This window comes from Typopeltis vanoorti, chromosome 7 (assembly GCF_054136105.1).
Source record: "Typopeltis vanoorti isolate ZY-2024b chromosome 7, IOZ_Tvanoo_1.0, whole genome shotgun sequence".
Taxonomy (NCBI): domain Eukaryota; kingdom Metazoa; phylum Arthropoda; class Arachnida; order Uropygi; family Thelyphonidae; genus Typopeltis; species Typopeltis vanoorti.
The window spans coordinates 52,783,238-52,809,472 of NC_143555.1; the positions used below are offsets into that span (position 1 = coordinate 52,783,238).

At 34.8% G+C, this 26,235-nt stretch overlaps 1 protein-coding gene across 2 annotated transcripts in view; it reads left to right on the forward strand.

The window, feature by feature from the left end:
• LOC150104678 (histone deacetylase 8-like) overlaps positions 1-26,235 on the forward strand; it is a 210,845-nt gene that overhangs the window by 113,303 nt on the left and 71,307 nt on the right. For both annotated transcript variants that reach the window (XM_090395875.1, XM_090395877.1), the window contains 2 exons: positions 19,253-19,330; positions 24,158-24,266. In XM_090395875.1, the coding sequence (XP_090252001.1) occupies positions 19,253-19,330; positions 24,158-24,266 (187 nt within the window). The remainder of the gene's footprint in view (positions 1-19,252; positions 19,331-24,157; positions 24,267-26,235) is intronic.

The window sequence follows — 26,235 nt, forward strand, 5'->3', positions numbered from 1 at the left end:
ATCTGCGACAGCATGTAATGAAAAATACTAGGGGTCAGAGTGCTTGACCTAGTAATTGCATCTGAGGATTTGGCTGTAACAAATATGACCACATTGCCACCAATTGGTGAGAGTGATCATAGGGTCTTGACTTGGGAGGTGGCTAAAGGTGTGGAATTTACAATTAAGACAGGGTACATGTGGAATTATCGGGCTGGTAAGTATGACAAGCTTAGTTTGATTGGTTCAGTGCCATGGCATGTACAACTGCAAGGGCTAGAAGTTGATAGTGCATGGGAGGCAGTTAAGAAGTGTTTGCATGAAGCAATGGCTGACTGTATACCTAGAGTCCGAATAATAAATCAAGTAGGGGTTAAATGGATGAATAACACCATTAAGCTTGAGCTGCAAAAAACGAAACAACTATGGAGGGAATTTAAGGAGAAAGGTGATTGGCAGGCACATGAACAGTATAAAGCACAGGCCAGAAGGGTAACGAGTGTGGTAAGAAAAGCAAAAAAGATTACAAAATAAAATTGGCCATGCAGGCTAAAGAGAATCCTAAACAGTTTTTTCGATATGTTGCAAGTAAAAGAAAAAATATATGGTAAAATGATTTTAAAGAATGCTGATGGTAGGGAGGTAACCGAATCAGTTGATATAGTTGAGTTACTGAGTGAGCACTTTGCAAGAATATATCATCTGGGTGGTGACATTGCAGAAATGAATGAACAAATAGATTATACGGGAATTGTGGTGAATGAAGTGGAGGTGAGTAGTCAATTGCATAACCTCAATGTCAATACATCTGTGGGATTGGATAGTATAGCAGCTCGTGTAGTATGTGAAGCAGATAAAGAATTGTCAGTACCCTTGACCATTTTGTTTAATTTGAGTCTTGGGTCTAGGTTTGTCCCGAGGGGGTGGAAAGAGGGGAAAATAGTTCCACTACATAAAGGAGGTTCCAAGACTGCTGTTGTAAATTAACAACTGATTAGCATATCAGGAATCGTTGTCAAGGTCTTGGAGAAATTAGTCAAGAAAAGAATACAGGATTGGATAGATGAAAATGGGATATTGTATGGGGGACAACATGGTTTTGTGAAGGGTAGATCATGCCTCAGTAACTTGCTCACATTTTATAACACAGTGACGTCTGAACTGGATAAGGGTAATGGGTTTACAGTGATTCTACTGGACCTTGCCAAGGCCTTTGACAGGATACCACATGGAACCCTGATCTGTAAACTGGAGCAGATGAAAATGGATATAGGGTTGGTGAGATGGATAGGAGGTGGTTGATGGAGAGATACCAGAGAGTGGTTTATTCAGGAGTTGAGTCCAAAAGACGGCTTGTGACTAGTGTTGTGCTACAGGGCTCTGTTCTTGTACCACTACTTTTCAATTTCTTCATCAATGATATAGGAAAGGATCTAAGAGGAAGTGTTCACTTGTTTGCTGATGATGCAAAGTTGGGTAGAGCAATTGTGAGTGCACAGGATGTCAGAATTTTACAGGATGATTTGGATAGTTTGGAGGACTGGGCTAGGGAAAATGGATGTTAATTTAATGTGGCGAAGTGTAAGGTTATGCATTTTGGGGTGAAAAGAATAGCAGCAGTATATCACATTGGTGGAAGCGTACTCCAGAAGATTGACGAGGCCAGGGATTTGGGAGTGTTGGTGAATAGGAAATTGAAGTTTAGGGGGCACATTGGAAAAGTGTGCCCTAATGAGACCCTTGTCGAGCCTTGATAAGACCCCATCTAGAGACTACTGTGCCCAGACATGGGCGCCAGGGTTTCTTCTTGATGGGGAGGAGGTGGATCGTATCCAGAGATGAGTGACTAAGATGATAGCAGGGCTGTGGAATGAACTTTATGAGAACAGGTTGAAGATTTGTGGGTTGCGAAAATTGGTCGATAGGCGGAAAAAGGGTGATATGATTGAGACATTCAAATTACTGAAGGATTTCTATAAGATTAATCCAGAAGATATTTTTGAGAATAGGACTGGTGGTGGGAGGACTAGGCACCATACATGGAAGCTGGGCAAGAATGTGGTTAGCAGGGGTGTTAGAGCTAGGTTTTTTACTTGGAGAGTGGTGAATGAGTGGAATAAGCTGCCAGAGTATGTTGTGGGTGCTACGACCGTGAACGAGTTCAAGGCGAGGTATGATAGATACTGTGTGAATGTCGAATAGTTGTTCTTGACATGATGTTAGGGCCTCCCTTGATGAGTCTGTCGACACCTTGGAGTTGCCCGGAATAATAATAATAATATTTCAATCCTCTCTTCTGGCACATTCTCGCTATTATTGCCATTCAATATCAATATGATTATAAAATTCAATATTATCCTGTTCTCTTCTTTCTTCTGGGGCATATAAATCAATTATTGTTAAATAACCTCTATCTATTTTTATTCTAGTTTCTATTATTCTTTCATTCTATAATTTATAATGTTTTAACTGTTTTGAAAGGGAGTTATGAATCCAAATCATGACTCTTGCTTGTGCTCTTTGGTCTCTGTCAACTTTACTGTATATCATATTAAAATTTTTGGTTCTCATGGTTCCTTTTAATTTCTTTTTTTTGTTTCAGTGATTACTGCTATTTTAAAATTTCTTTCATTTAATAGTTGGTCTAATTCTATTTCTGTATATGCTATTCCTCTTACATTCCAGTTTGCTATATGTGTCATACTTTGTCGTTTCCATTTTCATTTTACCTTTTCCATTCCAGGGTCGTTTTCCATAGATTCATTCCGATTACCTTTTTCTGTCAGCTTAAAAAGTAGAATTATGTTCTCCATGTCAGGTTACTAGCCTGATGATGGAATAGTTCAGTGGTCGGGCTGCTATCTTAAGGCTTCTGAACTAGCCTTCTTCCAAATTTAAACCCATAGGAGGAATAGGGTATATTGAAGGGGAAAGAGTAGATTGTAGTGGAACAGGGTAGAATTATATTAAAGGTTTGTAGAGGGGACATAGTTGTAAGGCCAGAAATGGAAAGACCTCATGGACCTCGAGTATCCTAAGGGTCATAAAATAAGAAGAGTTGGCTGAATAGGCTTTATAGGAAAGATTAAAGTGAGTGGATCTTCCTCAAAGTAGAAGAAAAAGAGGATAGATCCAGCTAGGGGTCCATGGGAGCGCCACTTCCCTTACAATAAAGATGATTGCCCCTTATGGCTCTGTTGGTTCACGAGTCCTTGTTCAGTATATTCAGACCACCCCACCATACACACACACACACACACACACACACACACACACACACACACACACACACACACACAGATCTATATCAACATACACTCATACATGGTGGGCTCCCCTATCCGCCACCCAGGGGTTCCAGGGTCTCTCCGAGAGCTTATTTTTTTTTTTATTTATTTATTTTTATTTATTCAGTGTTCTTTAAAACTGTTAAATGGATTTTCTAAAGTTTCTTTTTTTTTTATCTATATATTTGGCTTTTTAGATATGTTATTATGCAATCTAAATAACTACTAAACTGTGTCACCTGTTCTATTATTTTTTCTCTGTGATTATTTTTGATCTAATATGATCTCAATCTTTAAATGCCATGACTTTTGTTTTCTTTTACGAATTGTATTGTTGGCTTATTTTGTTTAATTCATAATCTGATCATCTGCATAGAGCATGTATCGATAACAGTTCTTCTGGTCAATTGGATAGCTTGTTTTACTGTTTTCCATATTTTCATAATTTATCAATATATATATATATATACATACTTATATTGAATAGGGTTGGATTGATAGGCAGAAAAGAGAAATATCACTGACACATTGTCACAACTTTGAAATGATCTGGAATTACTGTTTCTTTACTGAGAATTTGGTAACATCTTATCGTTGCAAATAATAACTTTCTTGAGTGCATATATTGACTTTATATTTATGACAAAGTATGGTTGGTCTACAGTAACCTGATCCTTTGGCTAGACCTTCCTGTTGGTAGCCCTGTTAGTCCTGGATACATTTCTCAGCCATCATGCATGAAGTCATCAGACTTCATACATGTTGTCTTACCTAGTTTTCACAACTAGACTACTTAGTCTAGTTGTGAACTAGGTAAGGATCATGATGTGGCATCTGCATTCCTCAGAGCAAGGTCAAGCCTCTGTGGTACTCTGCACCACTAAGTGGATGATGAGTCTCATTGCTTATAAGTATTTTACAAAAAGCATTTTCGTAAGTATTTTACATGCATCGATGGGTAAGTGAAACAATTCAGTTTGTAACAGACAAAGGATCTAAAGTCCTCATTTAGTTCCCTCTAATGTGGTAAAAAAAAAGAAGTATTATAGCTATAATGATAACTTAATAATAATACTTCTTCTGTATGTAATATTGAAGAAGTTGGGAGACTGTTATCTTCAGATAAGTCTCCCAAATTTTTTGGCAAATTAATGTATCCATACTTGCTCAGGTTAGGAGAATTCTTCATGGCCATGGCTGACCAAAAATAATTGTTTCAATTTGTAATGACTTCTAAACAGCATATCAGTTTTCTTCCATCTAATAATGTGTGAAGGGGTGTCCAAAGCATGGTCTTCCAGTCCTGACTTGCCATAATAATGATAGTGAATCTATTTTTTATGTTCTCCAAGGTGGATGTTAATAGATCTTCCTGCCTGTCTGTAGCATGCCAAGTGACAGTCACAAGGAACCTCATACACTCCAGGATATGCTAGAGGATGGAGTTTATCGTTAGGAGATCAGATCAGAGTTGCTAATTTAACATACTATTTGATCGCCGTGTGAAGGCCTTGTTTTATTAGCATTTTGGTTATCTTTTCTGATGTACCTCTGACATACGGCAATGGAATAGTGATGTTTTGTTCTAGTGTATTGGAGGAGGGAGAAATAATAGGGCTATGTAGTATTTTATCTGTTTTGTAGGAATTGTAGCCATTGGCTAAGAAAGTATGGTGCAGATATTTGAGTTCTATAGAAAGAGATATATCATTAGAACAAATTACTCTAGCTCTGTGTGTAAGTGTTTATGGAATACATACTGTTTGGCTGGATGATGTGATTGTTTATGTAGATATTTTCCTGTGTGTTGGTTGGTAAATGGAAAAAAAATAGTAAACCATCTGAAAGGTGGGTGACTAATGTGTCAAGAAAAGGCAAACAGTTATTAGATTATTTTTCTACTGTTAAGTGAATTTTGGGGTGTTGGCTGTTTAGATAGGTGACAAAAGCATCCAGTGTCTTGTCCATGGGACCAAATGGCACACACATCATCAATAAAGCATAACTACACTGGGGGCCTGTATGTAGCTGTGGTAAGTATTTTTGTCTTGCAGAATTTTGTCTAGCTAAAGGCAGTGGGGAGAGGTGACAGGGAGGAACCCATAGTAGTACAGTTAATCTGTTTGTAGATTTTTCCTCCCCATGTAACGTAACCTTGCATATATTGTGTACGCTTGAATAATTCATAGATATTAGGGAGAAAATTAGGCTTTATTAAATTAAGAGCATCTGTTAGTGGTATATTAGAAAAGAAAGAAGTGACATCAAAACTAACCATTATGTCTAAATTATTAAGTATAATATTTTTAACTAATGATTTGAAATGGACTGAATTTTTTTCTGCCAATAAGGGGGACAAGAAACAGCTAACTGTTGGGTGAGTTTATATGTAGGACTGTCCATACTTCAACTATAGGGTGTAGGGGAATATTGGATTTGTGATACTCCATAAATATGGAGTGGTTTAACATGAATTGCTTTATTTTGTTGATTTCTTTGAGCCCAAACCAAAAAATTACTTTTTTTTCAATAATTTGTAGACTTTTTTTCTTTGAGTAATGGTTGGATCTTGATCTATAATTTGCTAAGTAGAACTGTCACATAGGAGAACTTCCATTTTTTTGTTGTAATCCTTTTGATTCATGATAACTGTTGCATTATCCTTATCAGTTTTAGTAATAACAATATTTTTATTCTTATATAACATTTTTAAGGCAGCTATTTCATTTTGTAGTATATTACTTTTTTTGTGGTTTAGCCTTGTTTAAACTATACCATGCTGCTTTGTGCTCTGTAGATGCTGTTTTGAAAAAATCCAGCAAAATATAAACTAGTTAATAATAAATTTAGTTTAATCCTTTATCCAAGTGTGAGCAAACAAAGTTTGCGCCTGAAAATATCTTCAGGACTGAGGTAAGGTAGTACAACACCAGGCAACTCGTAGCAAAGGTGGCACACCTTATGGCAACTATAGGTAAAGATGATCCTCCATTGCGTCTGCCTGGTATCTCCACTTCAGGGCCTGGCTCCCACTGACGAGACCTCAATAAATGTCGAAACTGATATGGGTAGTGGCCCTTCCCTTAATGCATAACATTATACATATCCACAAGGAGATGTGTTTTGCATTATGGGAGATACTGAGATAGGAGTGATGATAGCTTGGTCCATCTTTGCTACGAGTTGCCCGGTTTTGTACTACTTTACCTCAGTCCTGAAGATATTTTCAGGTGCAAACTTTGTTTGCTCACACTTGGATAAAGGATTAAATTAAATTTATTATAGTCTAACCAAGTGCAAAATAAACTAAACCAGTTAATAAATATCATTTTTTAAAATATAAAATAGCTTATTTGGTGTTGTTAATACCGTTAAAATAAGTTCTGAATAACATTCAACACCTAAGCTTGTCAATTAGTTTGATCCATTGTGATAATGCCCTTTAACTTATTGTGTAGATTGATAACTTATTGATAACTTGAAGTGACCAAAAACCATGTTTGGACTCTGGAGCAAAGACATGGTTGACCTTTTCCCTTCATTTCTTTTAGTATTCCTTCAACATCAGCACTGCTGGTAGCCCCCCCCCCCCCAAAAAAAAAGTATTGAGCTAAATCAATCAATCTTGATAACCTTATCTTGTGACTGCCTGAACCATACTTCTTATGGGCGATTTAATGGTCACAGTACTCTTTGGGGTATAAATTAAAGATGCTAAGAAATTATATTCTTGATTTAATTCTTTATCCAAGTGGAAGGAAACAAAGTTTGCACCTGAAGCAATTTCAGGACTGGGCATATATAGAAGCTAATGATTTCACATCAGTAAATAATGTATCTCTGACTACTTATGTATTGCTGAAACTTTTTCTGTGGTGGTATGACCTTTGCTATTCTTATTCTAGTAAACCACAAACCAACCAACAAATTGCTGGTGTTCTTGTTGAAGGAATATGTAAATAATGTTTCCATATTTAAATAGTTTGGGCAATGTATGTGTTTAATGTTTTCAAAGTGAATGGATCTCCTTCACTGGCCAGCAAAGATCCCTAACAGAAACTTAAAAGAAAATCACCTGAGATGGTTGGGATACCAACTTGGACATCCACCTTCACCTACATTCAGTGTTGTTGCTCTCTACAGGCCAAGTAATGGATTCAAAGGAAGACCAAAGGATTCAAAATTCAAAGGAAGAAAGTTTCGGCAATACACAAGCAAACTTCATTTTGAAGATGAGGCTCATGAACCATCTAACAGTTACCATTTAGCACAAAATAGAACAATCTGGCTCACTTTCAGCTAATAGACTTTGACTCCATTAGTTTTTGCTATATGAATATTTCTGTATATAATTCCCTATTCATACACAAATAAATGGTGATGATGATGATGCCATCATATTAAATAGGATAATGCACTGGCTTTCTTTCCTTGGTAGTAGGGACAGTGCTATCAGAACTGCTTAACAGTAATCTGTTTCCTATTTCAGTGAAAACAATCTCTCTTTGTTCAAAATTGAGAAATATCAAAGATTTAAAATAGGAGATATAGAGCACAGTAGTATAAGTTTATTAGTTCAAAAATTTGTTGGTATTTAAAAATATACTTCTGAAATTTCGTTCATCTTCCCCATTTTTTTATTAGTCAATATTAGTAGTATGCTTATGTTTAGAAGCATCCCTTTGTCAGTCTTGTTTGCTTAGACCCTATAATTTAGTGATTAAAACTTAAAAATATAATGTATATTCAAATATAACATTAGAATAGAAATAACAAATTTATATTTTTATAAATTGGTAGTATGTTCTTAAGGTAAAACAAAACATACCTTGAGAACATACCAAAGATACAAAGTCATAAATTCTTTGTTCTTCTGCTGTCATCACTAACATTTTTTAGTAGTGGAAAGAGTGCATGATTATCCCATTGCACAAGGATAGTGTAAAGACTGATGTGTTGAACTATTGACCTGTCAATATTTTTGGAGTGGTGAATGAAGGTTTTGGAAAAGTTGGTAAGAGATTGCATACACAAAGAGTGCAATGACAGAGAATCTATAATATGCAGTGAATAGCATAGATTTACTAAGAAGGCCATTTTTGAGTAACTTGCTCATATTTTATGGTGATTGAGTTAGACAAAGGGAATGGATACACCGTGATACTTTTGGACTTTCTATCTAAAGCTTTAGATAGAATTTGGCATGATAGGCTGTTGCATAAGTTGAAGAATATGGGACTGAATTATAAATTACTAGCGTAGGTAAGATGATGGCTGAGTGCATATATCATATGCACATATCAAATATGTGCATATGATATATGCACATATTTGATATATGTGCATATATCATATGCACATATATCAAATAGTGCATATGATATATGCACTATTTGACCTGTCAGAGGAAAAGTTGGTAAGAGATTGCATACACAAAGAGTGCAATGACAGAGAATCTATAATATGCAGTAAACAGCATAGATTTACTAAGTATAAGTAAGATTTAAGGTGACCAGTGATGTACCCCAGAGGATCAGTCCTGGGTCCATTGTTATTCAATCTTTACATTAATGATATTGGGAAGGATTTAACAGGTGTCATACTATTTGTTGTTAATACAAGGACAGATAGGGTAATCAGGAATGCAGCTGACATGCATTATTTGTGAAATTATTTGAATAATCTGGAATTGTGAGCATATGAAAGTGGATATGTAGATTGGATTTATAGCAGAAATTGCAAATTTCTGGATGTGACTACAGTGATGAAATGAATACTGACAGGTAAGAATAAGGAAATCATTTTGCCTCTTTACAAGGCTTTAATGTGACATGTGAACTATTGCATGTAGATCTGGTCTCCTAGTTTCTGAGGTGATGCAGGTATAGTGGAGATGGTGCAAAGGAGAGTGGTGTTGAGCAGTTGTGATGATATTGGGGTTATGGAATGTAGATTATGAGGAGAGATTGAAAATTTATGGACTGCAGATGCTAGCAGATAGGAGAAGAGGGGGGGGTGATATGATAGCAACCTAGAAACACTTTTAAAGGGATCATGCAGAGAATACCAGTAGATAGAATTTTTCATTTTATGGAGGGTGTGGAGAGGGCAAGAGTACATCCATGGAAGTTGAGGAGATGAATGCAGTCAAGAAAGGGATGATAAGTAGATTTTTCTCTCATAGAGTGGTATGTGACTGTAATGGCTTGCATTTGGAGATTGTGAGTGTAGATAGTGTAAATGCATTCAAGAGAAGGTATGACATGTTGTGTGAGTGATATATATGGTCTTCCTTGATGAACCCTTGAAGTGGTATGTAAATGAAAGACTAATCATATTTAAAATCAAAACAGCACTAAACCAACAATATAAAAGATTAAGTGGGAATTCAAAAACTGGACAATAAACTGTGATAGAATAAAAACACAAATGCTTAAATGATTGGAAAACTTCACTGGGGAATAAAATATGGAATTTAAAATATAACTAAAGAATAAATAGTTAAAATAGATGATACACTAAAATTCCTGTGTGTGTGGGTGGGTGGGTTTTTGAACATGGTGTCATCTTTAGAATAAATGAAGAGCATTCTCCTAAAGAAATGAGTGAAAGATAGTGGTGGAGTACACAAAATAGGTTTTATCAACTTGTAAGTCATCTGGTTATGGTTGAAGCCTTAGCATAATTTTAATATTGTGTAGCTGACAAGTTTCTGAGAGTACATAGGGGCAAGGTATGCTACTGCCCCCTTATTATTATAGTTTCTGAAATATATAATTTAATTGCATTGTTTTAGACATATAGGATAGGGGTAGGCAACTTTTTTAAGCATGTCAATCGTCAAATCTTTGATGCAAAATTTTCTCATGTGCCAACTGAAATTTTGGGGAACATATTATTATTTGATGTCTTTTAAATATTGAGAGAACCTTTTCAAATACTCAAAAATCACACTAGAGCAGTAAAATCAAATCAAAAAATATCGTAAGAGTGATTATTGTAAGTCATATAAGATTGAATGATTGTAAAAATTAGTGACGGAATATTTACTTGTCATTCTACCCTATTGCATGGATATTTTTTATTTGTCTTTAAGTGTAATTCTAGCTGCCATATACAGCCAAACAATTTAAAGACTCGATTTTTAACATCAGCAAAGAGTCAACGATAATTCTGAATTTTTTTATTTTTGTTTTTTTTTATAAAGATCAATCAGACATAAGTTTTTTCAAGTTTTTCCAATATATGACCGTGAACAATCTCATAATCGTTTCACTTGACTAAAGCGCAATAAAAGAAAATGAAATGAAAGATATTCTTTTATTAATTCTTAATCCCTTATGAGTAATCTATAAAAATTACAGATAAAAAAAAATTGATTGGAGTTGTAATCATTTGATTCCATTAACTTTTTAATAATGGAAAGTTCTTGTTGTAAGATTATTGAGGAAGAGCAAACTTTATGTGCTCTATGAATTAGAGATTTAAGAATGCCAAATTTTTGAGACATGTGGTGTGGAGACTTTTTGTGAATGTATCTGCCAGTAAATGTGGGTTTTTGAAAGACGCTTGTAGATAAGGTACCAGAAGACGTTCTAGTAAGGAGGATGTCCAGAAATGGTAAAGTACCAGAGTTTTCTTTTTCCATAGTGAATTGGATGCGTGGGTGAAGGTTATTTATCCATTGTAGAAAAGTGGAAAGTTCATCTTCAGTGTGTGACCAAACAGCAAAAACATCATCGACGTAGCGGTACCAAAGAAATGATTGAGGATGAATGGATGAGAACATAGTATCTTCGAATTGTTTCAAATAGTAGTTTGCCCATGGGTAGTCCTCTGTCTCCACAAACGTGGAGACAGAGGGCTACCCATGGCAGTACCTTCAGTTTGTTTGTAGATTTTGTTTTTCCAACTGAAGTAACCTGAGTGGATGGCATATTCGAATATCCTTGAGATATCTGGAGAGTAATCTTCATATAAAGAATTGACTGTGTCAGTTAGTGGGATATTGGTGAACAGAGAAATGATGTCAAAACTGACTAATATTTCAGAATCTGTAATTTTTATATCCTTGATTTTTTCAAGAAAATCTGTTGAGTTTTTTATATAGGATCTGGAATGACCAGTGAGAGCACTTAAGGAACGTGATAATACTTTGCAATCCGATAAGTTCGAGAGTCAATGCAATTTACGATAGGTCGTACAGGACAGCCTTCTTTATGGATTTTTGGTAGTCCATAAAGACGAGGAGTTCTTCCAAAGTAGGTGCGTATATTATCCACGTAGTTAGGATCGCAATTTATAACCTCATCAAGTAATTTATGCTGTTTAATTTGTGAATTAGTAGGATTACGTGTGATCTCTTAGTAGGTCGTGGTGTCTTCTAATTGGCTGGATACTTTTGTCTCATAGAGAGTCTTATTCTTAATTACAATAGCTTTTCCTTTATCGGCCTTAGAAATGGATATTGTATTATCTTTTCTTAAAGAAGTTAAACATTTAATTTCAGCATTTGATAAATTGCATGGAGGTAATTTGCTTTTGAATAACGAAGTCGCAACTTCAAAACGTAGTTTGTTGGCATCTTCCCTAGGAAGACCTGACAGATTGCATTCTATATTATGTAAGAAATCAAGATAAGGAATGCATGAATGAATAACAATTTGGCATTCTTAAATCTCTAATTCATAGAGCACATAAAGTTTGCTCGTCCCCAAATAACCTTACAACAAGAACTTTCCATCATTAAAAAGTTAATGGAATCAAATGATTACAACTCCAATCAAATCCAACAGATACTTGACTCTTATGTTCCAACACCTACAGTTTCTTCAACAGTCCGCAGAGTTCTTATTCTGTACATTCCAGGAATCTCAAAACCTATAGGTAGAATTCTGAAAAAATATCAATTGATTCCAACATATATTCCTATCAACAAAATTTCTTCTTTATACAAAGGATAAACTGTCTTCTCTATCTTTGGCTGGCATTTACCAAATACCTTGCAAATGTGATGTCACTTATTTTGGACACACTGGCTGTTCTTTGGAAAAAAAGAATAAAAGAACATCAATATTGTATTGATTATAACAAACCTCTGAAGTCTGGTCTGGTGCAGCACAGTATTGACTTTACTCATAGTGTCCAGTGGGATAAAGCAGTTCTTCTCCATAGATGTAGATTCAAATATGAACACTTATTCAAAGAAAGTTGTGAAACTATCTTACACTGATTGAATTTAAATAGAAATGACTGTATGTTTCTCTCAAAGATCTGGGAGACTTTTATCTTATGTAAAAAACCATTTATTTTAATAGATTAAATTTGTTATTTCTATTATTTCCTAGCAAGTGGTAACAATTGTATTTTAATAGGTGATCCACTGAACATTTTGCTTGTATTCCATTCCTATTACTTTTACAGACACTGAAGATGTACTATTAATTTTAGTACGAAATATCTGTCCTTTTACTAATTAAAGATATCACTGTGGTTTTTACGTGTTACTTTATCATTTAATTACTATGCCACAGGTTTCACTAAAAATCAGAACAAAGAGAACATCTTTAATGACAGAATTTAAAACAGCCAAATTCAAATTAAGTGCAGTAATTTGTAAGATTTGGAATGTTTCTCTTTAATTTTGCTGTTATTCCATTGTTGGTTTTTGCCAGCATGTTTCATTATACTTCATTTACACTGTTTGCTAACCAATTACCATATATAGTTCGCCCAACATTTGTAGGTCCCTGCTTCGCGTCTTTCCAAGAATAGTCGATTCATGTTGAAGGGGAGAAAGAAATGAAGGACGTCCGAATTGGTCGCCAACACGCGAAATCACGTGCTTTATAGGCAAAATTTTCCAACTATTATACAAGCAACATAGTTAACTACAATAATCATAAAAGAGAAGTTAATTTTCCAACCGGTAATAATAAACAACTGATCCCACAATACGGATTGATTACCCTATTATTGGAATGGATTCTCCTTTTTCTGAGATGTGCAGAAGTGTCGAAGGATCTCTAATCGGTGGGCGAACTATAAAAAGAACTTGTTTATTTCACTCTCACGTTTATGACAGTATACTACAGATGAGTTTTTAAGGGGAATTATGTAAATAAATACTGCCTCTTCCAATTTTTTATGTAATGGGTGAGTTTTTCATTTGAAATATCAGATATCCAAAAATGTTTGTGCTGTTTTTGGTAGAGTTTGCTGCAATGACTTGTTTTATTTTATAGTGGTTTTATAGAGTGGAATTTTTTACGTGCATCATAAGGCATAGATATGAGTCAATCAGTGTGCTCTGACTTGACGTGTACATTTTTTCTGTGACTTTGAACCCTTTTAAAATGTCAGCTGAACCTGGTGTGATTCGGGCTTGTTTGCTGTGTGAATTTAAACTCTGTTCGAAGGCTTCAGAAGTGTCTTGTAAGATATGTGTGACATTTGGAAAAGATCCGGTAGCAGAATGTACAGTGCATAAATGGTTTAAAAAATTTTTCTGGTGATGAATGAATCACTTGAAGATGCACCAAATTCAGGAAGACCCTCCATTATTGATAATGAAGAATTATGTGCTGCTGTTGAAAATACCGTATATGTCGGCGTATAAGACGACTCTCAAATACTACAGAAAATCCCTCGAAATCATGGGTCATCCTATATGGCGAGTATTAAAAGGGAAGCTTAATTTCTTGGATGAACATTTAGGTAGTTACAATACATCGTTATATAAGAAAATAGGCAGTGTTTATAAACAAATCAGATTAATTTTTTGTTACATAAATTTATTTAAAATATTACAATAGATGTAAGTCTTATAAAACAAATAATAATTATTAACTTCAATTTTCATGTTAATTTTCTTCATCATCTGTTGAAATAGTTCTTCAGATTCATTGTGTAAATGATCATCATATGGATCACAGTTCGAATCTGGTGAATTGATTTCGTTTTCATCGTCATCAGTGTCCCACAATAGATCATCTTCCATACCATCCATAAGATTAGAGATACCACACTTTTTAAATGATTTTATTAGAATCTCAACTTTTACTTTATTCCATGCTTTGATTACAAAATTACACAACATATCAAGTGATGCAGCTTGGATCCACTGTTTGTATATGATTTTTTACCAGTCAACATCCAATTATTCTACTCTTCTCGCATGTGATCTTTAAATGGTTTGTTCAAGCAGACGTCTAGTGGTTGCAATATAGAAGTTAAACCACCTGGTATAACAGCAATTTTTGTGTTATTTTTTTTAGAAGACTTTTAGTATTCTCAGTTAAATGACTACGAAACATATCCCATACTAATAAACTGTGTTTCTTCATTATACCACCTGGTTGCGTGTTCCACACATTATTTATCTATAATTTCTCACCATTTTCATCCATCCATCCTTTTTCATGAAAATGTACAAAAACACTTGAAGGAAATTTTATCTTAGGTTTAATTTTACGTTTGAAGATGATCATTCGTTTTAACTATGGTTGTGTTGTAAACAAGGTTTACAATACAATCGTAAACCTTGTTTTTTCATGACCTGTACTTCGAACTGGCACACTCTTACTACCTTTAGACTCCATTGTTTAATTGCTTATCATATCAAAGCTCATAGGAGTTTCATCCATATTTCCAATATTTGACAATAGAAATTTATGTTCTTGTCTCAACTGAATAATAAATTTATTGAAACTGGTAAGTTTGTGGTAAGATCTGCTGGTAGTTTTTCAGCAATTTTCGTTTTTTGTCATATTATCAGATTTTGTCTGTTCATAAAACAATTACACCATCCTGAAGTAGCTTGAAATTCTATACTTTCATCAGGATTCAATCTTCACCATTTTAGTGCATATGCTCTAATCATATTTCTTGTAACAAGATAACTATTCTGCCTTTGTTCGAATGCCCATTCTGCAATGTGATTTTCCAGTTGCAGTCATCGGGTGATCCCCGTTCTCATTGCACATTTTTTCTTTGGCAATTTTTTTAAAAATATCTTCTTTCTTCCTCCATTCTCTTACCATCTTCTCGGTTATGTCAAACTTTCTTGCAGCAGCACAGTTATTAGTTTGCTTAGCCATTTCAATTACCCTTATTTTAAATTGAGCTTCATACTTTCTTCGTTTTGTTGCTGGTTCCATGATTTTAAATGATAACAATTTTAATAATCCTAAAATTTAAAAAAAAATGCAAAATTAACAATTAAAATTGGAGCTAATTACTTTTAATTAGGGTAATTTGTGTAAATACTAAATATGTATTGCAAAAAAATAACGGATGTGCATAGATATAAAAATAATGGATATAACAACAATACCTAGCGTTGCATTAATACAAGAAATAAGAAATTGGGGGGGTCGTCTTATACAACCGATATAAGCTTAAAACCTAAAATTTAGCCCTCGTCTTATATGCCGGTCGTCCTATATGCCGACATATATGGTAATTCAAGATTAACATATCAGGAACTTTCACAAATGTTTAATGTGAGTGGTGAAACAATTTGTTTACACTTCCATCAACTGGGAAAATCATGGAAGCTAAGCAAACGGGTCACACATGCATTATCAGATGAAAATAAACTTCAAAGTCTATCAATTTATTCTTCAATTCTTTCACGTCATAAAAATGAGCCTTTATATAGAAAAATAGAACTGACGAACTTCTCATTGGTTGTCACAAAATGATCTAGTGCCGCACACTTCAAAGGCACTCTCATCCCAAGAAGACTATGCTCTGTGTGTGGTGGATTGGAGCTGGTATTGTCCACTATGAGTTTCTTGCTGCAGGCCAAGATCTACTCGAGCATGTATAGGATGCTTTACTTCAGAAACAGCCAGCACTAGTTAATCGGAAGAAAGTGCTATTCTTACAGGACAATGCAAAACCTCATACTGCAAAACTTACCCATGAGAAGATTTGTGCTTTAGGATGGGAGATACTCCCTTATCCTCTATATTCTCCTGACATTTCTCTAAGCGATTATCATCTTTTTTTGATGCTAGCCAATCACATGTGAAATAGCCAATTCCAAAATAAAACAAAGATTGAAGTGGAGATTGCTACGTTTATTATTTTTAAAAATGAAACATTTTATAAAAGTAGAATTTAGAATTAGAAACTTGTATCTTGTTGGGAAAGAGTTGTCAATTGTGAAGGGTGCTTATTTTAATGAACAAAACATCTTATGAAAATTTTTGCATTTTAATTTTTATATGAAGAACCACACAAACTTTTTTGATTACCTAATATCTGTAGAAACATTTAGAAGAAAATGCACTAATGGAGTCTTTGATTTATTTAACTAATTTGTGTTTAATGACATCAGCAGTAACTAACACAAATTCTTTGTGTTTCATGGTATTTTCATACTGTTCTACTACTGGGCCTATGAAATGTTTAAAGTCAGTAAATGGTTAATTGAAGTTAGTTTTATAATCGGCTGTACTAAACGGCACTTTAGGTGCTGAAAAGTTTTTGACTCCACCTTTCTTCACAAATATATGTATATAAAAAGGATTTCAGTGGGTATCTGGGTGCCCACCAGCATTAAGCTTACCTGGTTCCAAACTTTCAGTCTGAAGTACTCATTAATAGAAAATATTCACTCAGTAGATTGTAGCAAAAGGGTTTGCAAGATAAATCTTAAATCTAGTACCATGAACCCAAGTGACCAGGCTTAGCTGAATATGCTATCTCTAATTGGGTATGAGTCAGAAGAAAACCAAGTTTTCTTACACAGGAGAAGATTCCTTATTGAATATGTATATAAAGAGAAACTGAGGGACTTTTTAGACATTATTGATATTTGAACAGATCTTGATGATCTTTGGTTATCCTCTCTTTGGGTAAATATCTTATCAATTCTCTGTTAATTCCTAATTTATTATTTTCTTATTATGTACTGGTTTCCATAAATTAATGAAAGAAAACAAAGAAAAATTGCAATAACTCGTCGAGTTGGGGACATATGAAAGTGAGGTACATTATGTGATGCTAAGTGTTGTTATTGTACATCAAGTGAGTGGTGTTGTCAGCAGTATATGCAAATGATCCATGACATAAAAGCAGGTGTTTTGGAATGGTTTTCCATTTTGTGTCTAGAGTGAGAACAAGAGATCATTTTACTAATAAATTTAAGTAAGGCTGGCTGAAGTCAGGTATAGGTAGCTAGATGGTTGCATGTGAGTCATTCAATGGTTCACAGACTGGAACCAATCCAACAGTCAAACAGTATCATGGAAATATAGTGAATGAAAGCTATGGGCTGCAACTGCAGTCAGTGACCAATGTCTCCATTTATCTGCTTGTCAAAACAGGACTGCCGCCCTGAATTAGCTACAATATGACCTTTCATTGGCTACAGAAAACTTAGTATCTGCTTCCACTCTGTGCAGAAGGCTTCAAGAAGGTGGTCTGCATGCACCTATCCCAATGCCCCATGAGAGAGTGTTTGCAACGAGCCAGGCTCTACTTCAACTGGATCCAAGACCAGTGGGATCAGTATTGTTTACATACAAGTCCCAGTTTGTATGTAAATACAAGGAGGCATCTTGTTGGGTGGACACACCAACCTGTATGTGCTTCCTAGCAGAACCACAAATGCTGCAACTTATAGAAATGAGGTCTTTGATTCCTATGTTCACCCATATGTGGGTGCAATATGGGAGACATTTATTGTCTCCCATATTGGACAAGATAACAATGCTTGTCCTCTTTGAATGTAGCTCATGGAGCTTCAAGAAGAGACTATCATATGTATAGAGCCAAGTCTCCTGACCTTAATCCTATTGAGCATATTTAGGATGCTTTAGGTAGATGTGTTGCTACTCTCACACCCCCTCCCAAAAACCTTGAGGGATCTAGGAGAGATTTTCATGAGCAGCGGTTGTTACCACCAACTGAGCTCCTGGACACCATTCTAAAAAGTATGAAACATCATTGTGTGTGTGTGTGGGGGGGGGGGGGGGATGATCACATTCCTTACAATACATTGACAATCTAATTTTGAACTCTTGTGTCTTTGTGTACACATTTGTTACTAAATTAAACTATTCATTTACAATTTTTGTGGGTGTTTCTTTCATATCTTATATCACAGTGCCTTTCACCAAATTACTAAAAATTCATCATACAGTTTTTGAGTTATTGTGATTTTTTGTTTTTGTTCATTAATTTATGGAAATCAATGTATATATATCTTTTTTAAATGAATTAATTAGGAATTTTATTTGCCACATGTCTTACTTTAACTGTGGTGGCACTTTTTACAATTCTTCTGTTATTTGTATTTTAACTGTGTTCCATTACTCATCATATTAAGGCAAAAATTGTTAAAACAATTTTCATGAAGGTTAAGTTTTTTTACATCTCAAATTATTTACAATTATGTCAACTTAATCACCTGTTCTTAAACAGTTTTACCTCATCTACTAGCATGATAAGATATTGATAATCAACTGATCTCTTAATGTTACCACTATGCATATAAAATGAATAAGAAAACATATTTGACATTAAAAAGTCAGCATTATATATCAATTAAGGCTGTATGCATCAGAAAACAGTATTTAAAAGGTTGCATTATACATTCCCAGGGCAACTACTTGTGGATCTCATGTATTAGAAATGGCTAGTATGTAGAAGTGATCTATTTGAAGCAATGTAGCGACATGAAATGCCATTTTTCTTATCTTTTACTATATTCTTGTTTAGCTATATTGTTCTGCCCTGTACTGCATAATTAATTATTCCCATTGCTAAATTTAGTGATCAGGGATAAAAATCTATATATATATATATATATAAGCAAATTAATTGACTCTTCCCTTGCTTGCATAAAAATTCTTTAAAAAATTTGAATTCCTAAATATCAGTATTTAACGGTGAATTAAGTGAATTGCTCTCTAAATTTTGGACCATTATTCAGATATATTGTATATTTATAAATTGTCTTATTTCATTCTCAGGTGTGGAAGATGCTTTTGCATATACATCAAAGGTCCTTTTTATTTCTTTCCATAAATACTGCAATGGCTTCTTTCCTGGTATGTTGTTTCCTCCTTTGCTTTAAAACTAAATACCAAGTAACTTAAAATACTAATTAACTAAGCAACTTATATATTTTTTCTTTAACTCTTAATTGCTAATATATTAAACTGATCATTAGTGTATGCATTTGCTTATTTACTTTCTCATTTATAAATCATAAAATACATAGTTTTTAATATTATATTTAAAACTCATTTCAGTTAGTGTCATATTATGTCATTAGTTTTAATATATAAAGACATGAGAATTTAAAAAAATCATGACAAAAAAATTTACATTTTGCACAGTGTTTATTATATTGTCACTGGACTGCCATAGCTGTTTCCTTGGATGGGTATGTGTGTGTGTGTTAATATGAATCACACTCATGAAAAGTTGTAAACTTATAGTACCTTAATATTATGTGTGGATTGGAAATTAGGTAATCCAGAAACACTGTTCTAGATACCAAACATGAAATTTTCTTACTCCTCTTCAGGCTTCCAGTGAATAGGGTTTCATCATGTTGGAAGTTTAATGGAGTATTAACAGTATCAAGAAAGAATTAAAACTATTTTAATGCTTCCAGGATTTTGTCTTAGTCACTGAGACATCTTCAGAGAGTACAAACTAAACTTGTAACACATACATAGGTAACACAAAACTAAATGAAACACATGGATATGACTTTAAAGTCCTATCTAGGTAGTGTGCCCTCTGTGGGCATTTGTAGGAGGCCTAAGTTTTAAATTGTGATCTCTGGGGGTTAATGTGTTCCTAAATTTTGGAAAGTTTCTTGAAACTATTTAAATTTGGTCGATTTTTGAGTACCTCTGCAGATTCCAAAAACAGTCTTTCTCTTTTAAATTTACTATGATGGAGCATGTTTTTTTTTTTTCCCAGAAGATCCTGTGAGTGGTCAATCCAGATTAACTGTAGTCTTGCTCGCAGATGTCAGTTTTATGTTCATCTAAACAGATGGTGGCTGATCTGCTTGTCTGGCCAAAGTATGCTTACTTGCAGGAACAGGGGTACTTTATATACTCCAGGCAATGAGAGGGAAGAGAGCTGATCTTTGGTAAATCAGGTATGGGTAGCAAGTTCCAGTGAGGCCTAAAAGCTGTGCAGAGGTTGTGGCTTTTTAATGACCCTGACTATTCTTTCTGACATATCCTGGATGTAGGGAATGGTGATGGTATTTCTGAAATCCTTCTCAAGGGATGGCCAAGACTTGGGGGGGGGGATTGATTATTTTTTTTATTCTGTAAGGACTGTAGCCATTGAATAAGATGTTGTATGTATGGTTGAGTTCTTTTGGAAGAGTTTGTTCCACAGGAACAAAGATTGTTTTAATGATGCCATATTGTTGACGAGAATGGTGGTGGTGGTGGGAGAAAGTTTATGAATGTATTGGCCTGTGTAAGTCGGTTTTCTGTATACAGTGAAGGAGAGGTTACCATTCAAAAGGCATGTCACCAAAGTGTCTAGGAAGAGTAAACTATTGTATTTTCTTTTTCCTTCCTAAACTGAAATCTTTGATGTAGAATATTCAAGTAACAGAGGAAGGAGTGTAATGTCTGGGCCATGAGGCCAAATAGTGAACACATCATCTATATATCTTAGCCAGATAAATGGTTTGAAGGGACACAAGTCTATGGCTCGTTTTTCAAAATTTTCCATTTAAAAATTGGCAAGCAAAGGGTGAGAGAGGGGGGGGGGGGCCCATAGCACTTTATCTGTTTGTAAATTTGGTTCTTCCAAGAAAAATATCCAGAATTGATGGCAATAGAGATCTAAGATATCAAAAGGAAAAACATTTTAAGAGTGTTAAGGCGTCATTCAATGGAATATTGGTAAACAATGAGGTGATGTTAAATCTTACCAATATATCTGTACTATTTAAAGTTAGATTTGCAAATAAGGTTTTAAAATGGGTAGTTTATCCTTAGAGTTTTTTATTTAGGATGTGGTGTGACCAGTGAGAGCAGGGGGTGGGGTAAGAGAGTTTTCTAGCTGTTTTGACAGGTTGTAGCATGGAGTATCAGTGGCATCTACTATATGTCTGAGTGGGGAATGGGTTTGTGGATTTTAGGTAAACCATATATCTGGGGTTGTGGGGAGAGAAAACAAGAAGTTTTTTGTGATGTCAGGAGGCTGGGAAGATACTTTTTAAAGTAGGCTTTTTAATTTTTTTTAACCTGCGTTTTGGTGGGATCGTAATTTAGTAGGATGTAGTTAGTGATCTTGAAGAATAACATTCAATAGTGTTAAGGACAATTGTGGCATTACTCTTACCTGTTCTGATGATGACAATTTTGTGTTTTTAACTTTCTGAGAGAAGCAAGTTGGCCAGAAGATAGATTACTTTTCAGAGGCAAAGACTGGGAAGGAATATTGGTGACTTCAAGTCTGATGTTGTTAACTATTTCTGGAACTAAGTGACATAAAAAGTGGCACTTCTTTCGGCTGTGGGTAAAATTGGGTAAGACTTAGGGTGCTGATGGCATCTTCGTTGAGCCTTTTTGAAGACAGATTCTTGAAAATGAATTCTTTACAGATGAGAGAGAGAGAGTTGTTTTAGTCTTCCCTCTGATTTTAGATGACATTTGATCTCGCGTAAAAGTGGTATTTCTTACCATTGCGAGATTGTTCTTGAAAGAGATAGATATCAGCAGTGCTCGGGTCATGGTGGGGTGAGGCATTATGCTTAATAGTCACAACAAGCTACAAGTGCTGTAAAAAGGGCCTATGACTGTGAACAATATTCTAACCAAGTTCTTCAACATCATGCTCAATTGTTCTGTGGTATTGTGAAGAATTAATTTTTATGGATGACAATGTCACATAATCATACACGAGCAATGGAGATACTTCTGGAGACTGAGGATATTAATTGAATTGAGTAGCTATCACGCTTCCCGGATCTCAACTCCATAGAATATGTTTGGACAATAGGAAGATGCATTGTCACTCAATCCCTCCAGAAAACAAACAAGGCTTTATCATTGCTCTGAAGGAGGAGTAGGCCAGTTTGCCTCAATAACTCTGGTGCTAAACATGGTACAACATTGTGAGAGCTGCATCGCAATTTGAGGTGGACATATTCCATACTGAACTGTCTCTCCACATAGTTTCCTGTAAGCACTGTACATTAATTCCTTAATTATGTCCTTACGAAATTTGTAACTTTTTTGCCAAAACTGTATTGTAAATTAACTGTATTGTAAATTGTCAATTTGTATGAAATTTATAACTCAATTTTTTCATACAGTAAAAATGTAGTTTATCCTTAGCTTTTGGACATCAGTGTATATGGAATGGGAATTGCTGTGATCCTGTGTTGGTTGCAGGAGGGATTGGGAGGGATGTACACAGTATTTTATCTATTTTATATGGGCTCTACCCACTGGTTAAAATAGTGTTGTGAAGGTCTCTAAGCTCATTTTCAAGGGCTGTGTCATTTGAACAAATAGCCCTGGCTCAGAGTTTTTTTGAGGGTGCCATACTATTAGAATGGGTGGGGATGTTGATTGCTTATGTAAATACCTTCCTGTACTGGTGGATTTTCCATAAATGGAAGAAGATAATGAGCCATTAGGAAGTCATATCACTAGTGTATCTAGAAAAGGGAGAGAATTGTTGCTTTTTCTGTCGTGAAGTATTTAGGATGCTGGTTAAAAATACATCCATTGTGTCTACGCATGAGGCCAAATAGCAAAGACATCATCAACATAGTGTAGCCAGACCATTGGTTGAGTGTAACTTTATTGAGTACTTGGTTTTCAAAAGGTTCCATGTAGAAGTAGGCTATTCGGAAAAGAAGAGGATGTGCAAGGCTCCCTGTGTCCACTTTGGACAGACTGGTAAGTAAATCAGTTAACCTTAAAGAACAAAAAATGCATCCATGATTATCTGGGTAAGCAAAATATTAGTAAGTTCAATAAATTAATTTATATCTTTCTCTTGCTGTTGGTTGTGAAACACTATTATGAATGTGTGAGCTAGGATTTTTTCACCAAGTTGGGAAGTTCAGTATTACACACAACAAACTACAATATGTGTGTGTTTAGCACGTATGTGAAAGAGATTATACAAGCTTACAGCATGAATATAGACAGATGAATATATATCCGCACTGAATATTTGGTCTTTCCCCGTGGGAGGTTTGCAATTCATCATGCAGCCTCTCACTTTTGCCAACTAACATACAGCTTGCATTTCTGCATATAAAAGAAAACTGCTACAGATAATGTATGATTTACACGCTCCATTGATTTCTTTACAGGCTATATCTCTTCTCTTGTGTACAATCTGCATCCAATATGTGATGATCTACAATTATTGTATCTAATGAGAAATCCTTAATTTTGATGTCAGTTTTGCTGGATTCCTGGTCACATTGGGATCAAGGAAAATGCAATGGCATTTGGAGCTGGAAGGTCATCTCAGACTTTCTCACTACATCCTTGTATGTCATCCTAGTATCCATTGCACTGACTAGAGACAGCTGATAACTGATAAGGAAGTTGTTCTTGCAGAGCCTTCAAGAACCAGCTGCCACTTTTGTTTCTACATACATTGAACTTCCATTGCTTAATTGCAGATTTAATCACTTTGCCTTCTGTGCTACTAAAGTTTAGATGAGTTTCTGTATATATGAGTGGGGAAAAAAAAGATCATTTTATAGGTGTCAATTTACAAAATATATAATTTTGTTATTGTTATTATAACATTCTGCTGGACATAGGTTTACAACCTTTAATGGGTGACAGTTACATGATGGGTGGAAAACTGCTAATTATCTCAGTTATATAATTGATAATTCTTGAGAACTGTTTTTTTAGGAACTGGTGCTGTGACAGATATTGGAAAGGGAAATGGACAGTATTATACAGTAAATGTTCCTTTTCATGATGGTATTAAAGATGAGAAATACATCTGGGTAGTACAAAAGTAAGTAACATTTTCTTAATCTGTCATAGATCTGTTAGATAATTAAAGTGCGTTTTATTGAATCAAGCAGTTCTATGTGTAATGATATACTGTTTATTTAATTAAGAAGTTATATTCATAATCAATTATTTTTTATAAATTTAATGTATTAAAAATTACATATGTGTTATATTATCACAGAAGTGGATCAGTACTAATCATATAAATATCACACATAAATATATGTATATTCCTGCAAGATGCAGTTGGATGAAATAAGAACAGCATTTGCACTTTGAATGTTATCAATGGATGATTTTTTTTTCTACTACTACTTTTTTGACTTATTATTATAATCAGTTCTCAACTAACAACATATGCAACTTATTACCTCTCATTCTTATGATGGTCATCACAAAAAATATTCTAAATGCCTTCTAGACATTTATTTAAAAAACTACTTTTGCTCAGGCTATTGCTGCTACCGAGGGCCTGTAAACCCTCAGAGGTTCTAAAGCGGGGGCCACAAACTTTTTAGACCATTGACCCCCATCATGTTAAATAAATGAATAAATGAATAAATGTTATCAATAATAAATTCCTCAATTTAAAAATAATAATTTCTTCACCCTTTTCATTGTTTAATAGGTAAATGATGGTATAAATCCAAATTTTAAATACTCTTGTGAATACTGTCAGCACTTCTTCTTACTATCAGGGCCACCACTATAATTTTTAAAAAAAATTACACAGTAAATTCAAAGTTATCAGATCACTGAACACCACTGTGATAGCTATGAGCGATAAATGCACCCTAACCCTGATTGTCTCTATTCTAGATGTCTTTATCGGGGAGAGTATGCGCTTCTCCCTTGTTGGCTCAACGAACAGCCAGTTGGTATTACTCAAAATCGCAAAATCGTTTTAGGTGTTTATTGATCCCCTTTTGACCCCTAGACATTTATTGACTCCCCCCCCCCCCTGAATAGCCATATCAACCTCCAGGGGTCGATATCGACCTCTTTGTTGACCGCTGTTCTAAAGGGATATAGGGGTGCTTAAGAGTCAAAGCTGTATAATTGAGAGGAGACCTCCACATAGTCTTTAAAGGAATGCAGCAAATCGACTTCTACTTCTGACCTAATGTTCAGTCCTCACCTTCTCGTTATGCACCCTGTTAGGATACTGAATACCTGGATACTAAACGAATGAGGATGGGCTGGCAATTTGGGATATAGCCGACCAAATTGTATTCTTATTGGCTTAAACCACAATATAAAATACTGGTACAACATGAAAGAATTTCATTCCGGCTGGGGCATCGCCTGGTTAAACAGGGCCCCTGTTGTTTTCACCAGGGAACAGTGAAAAGTCAGTTACTGGAATAAATCCTGAAACACACCCCAACACAACATAAACAGAGTTCAAGATTGGTACTATCAACATAAGAAGCCTGAAGGGCAAAGAAATGGAGCAAGCTGCAGATTTGAATAAGTACCAGATTGACATAATAGGAGTGACTGATACATAAAAGACAAAAACTGGTGAGATCTTTCTCAGCAATAAATACAAATTGTTATATTCAGGCAATGACAATCAAGGAAAAGGAGAAGCTATAGTATTCAACATTAAATACGAGGCTAATCTTCTTGAATGGCAGGCGATATCAAGTAAAGTGATATGTGCAAGTATAAAGTGGAGGAATTTTTTGAGGCATTAGAGAAAAAACAACTGATACAATGAAAAAGGAAAAGTTGGTACTTGTTGGGAATCTAAATGGGAAAATTTGGGGAAAAGAGCAAAGCTAATAATAATGGCAAATACCTGTTGGATTTCTGCCCAGGACATGGACTGGTTATTACTAACACCATGTTCCAACATAAAAATGTGCACAAATTCACATGGAGAGAAGAGGCAGTATTGAAAAGATTAATAATTTCATATTGAAAAGATTAACATGTAAGAAAGTTTTAAAGAGAATAAAAGTTGA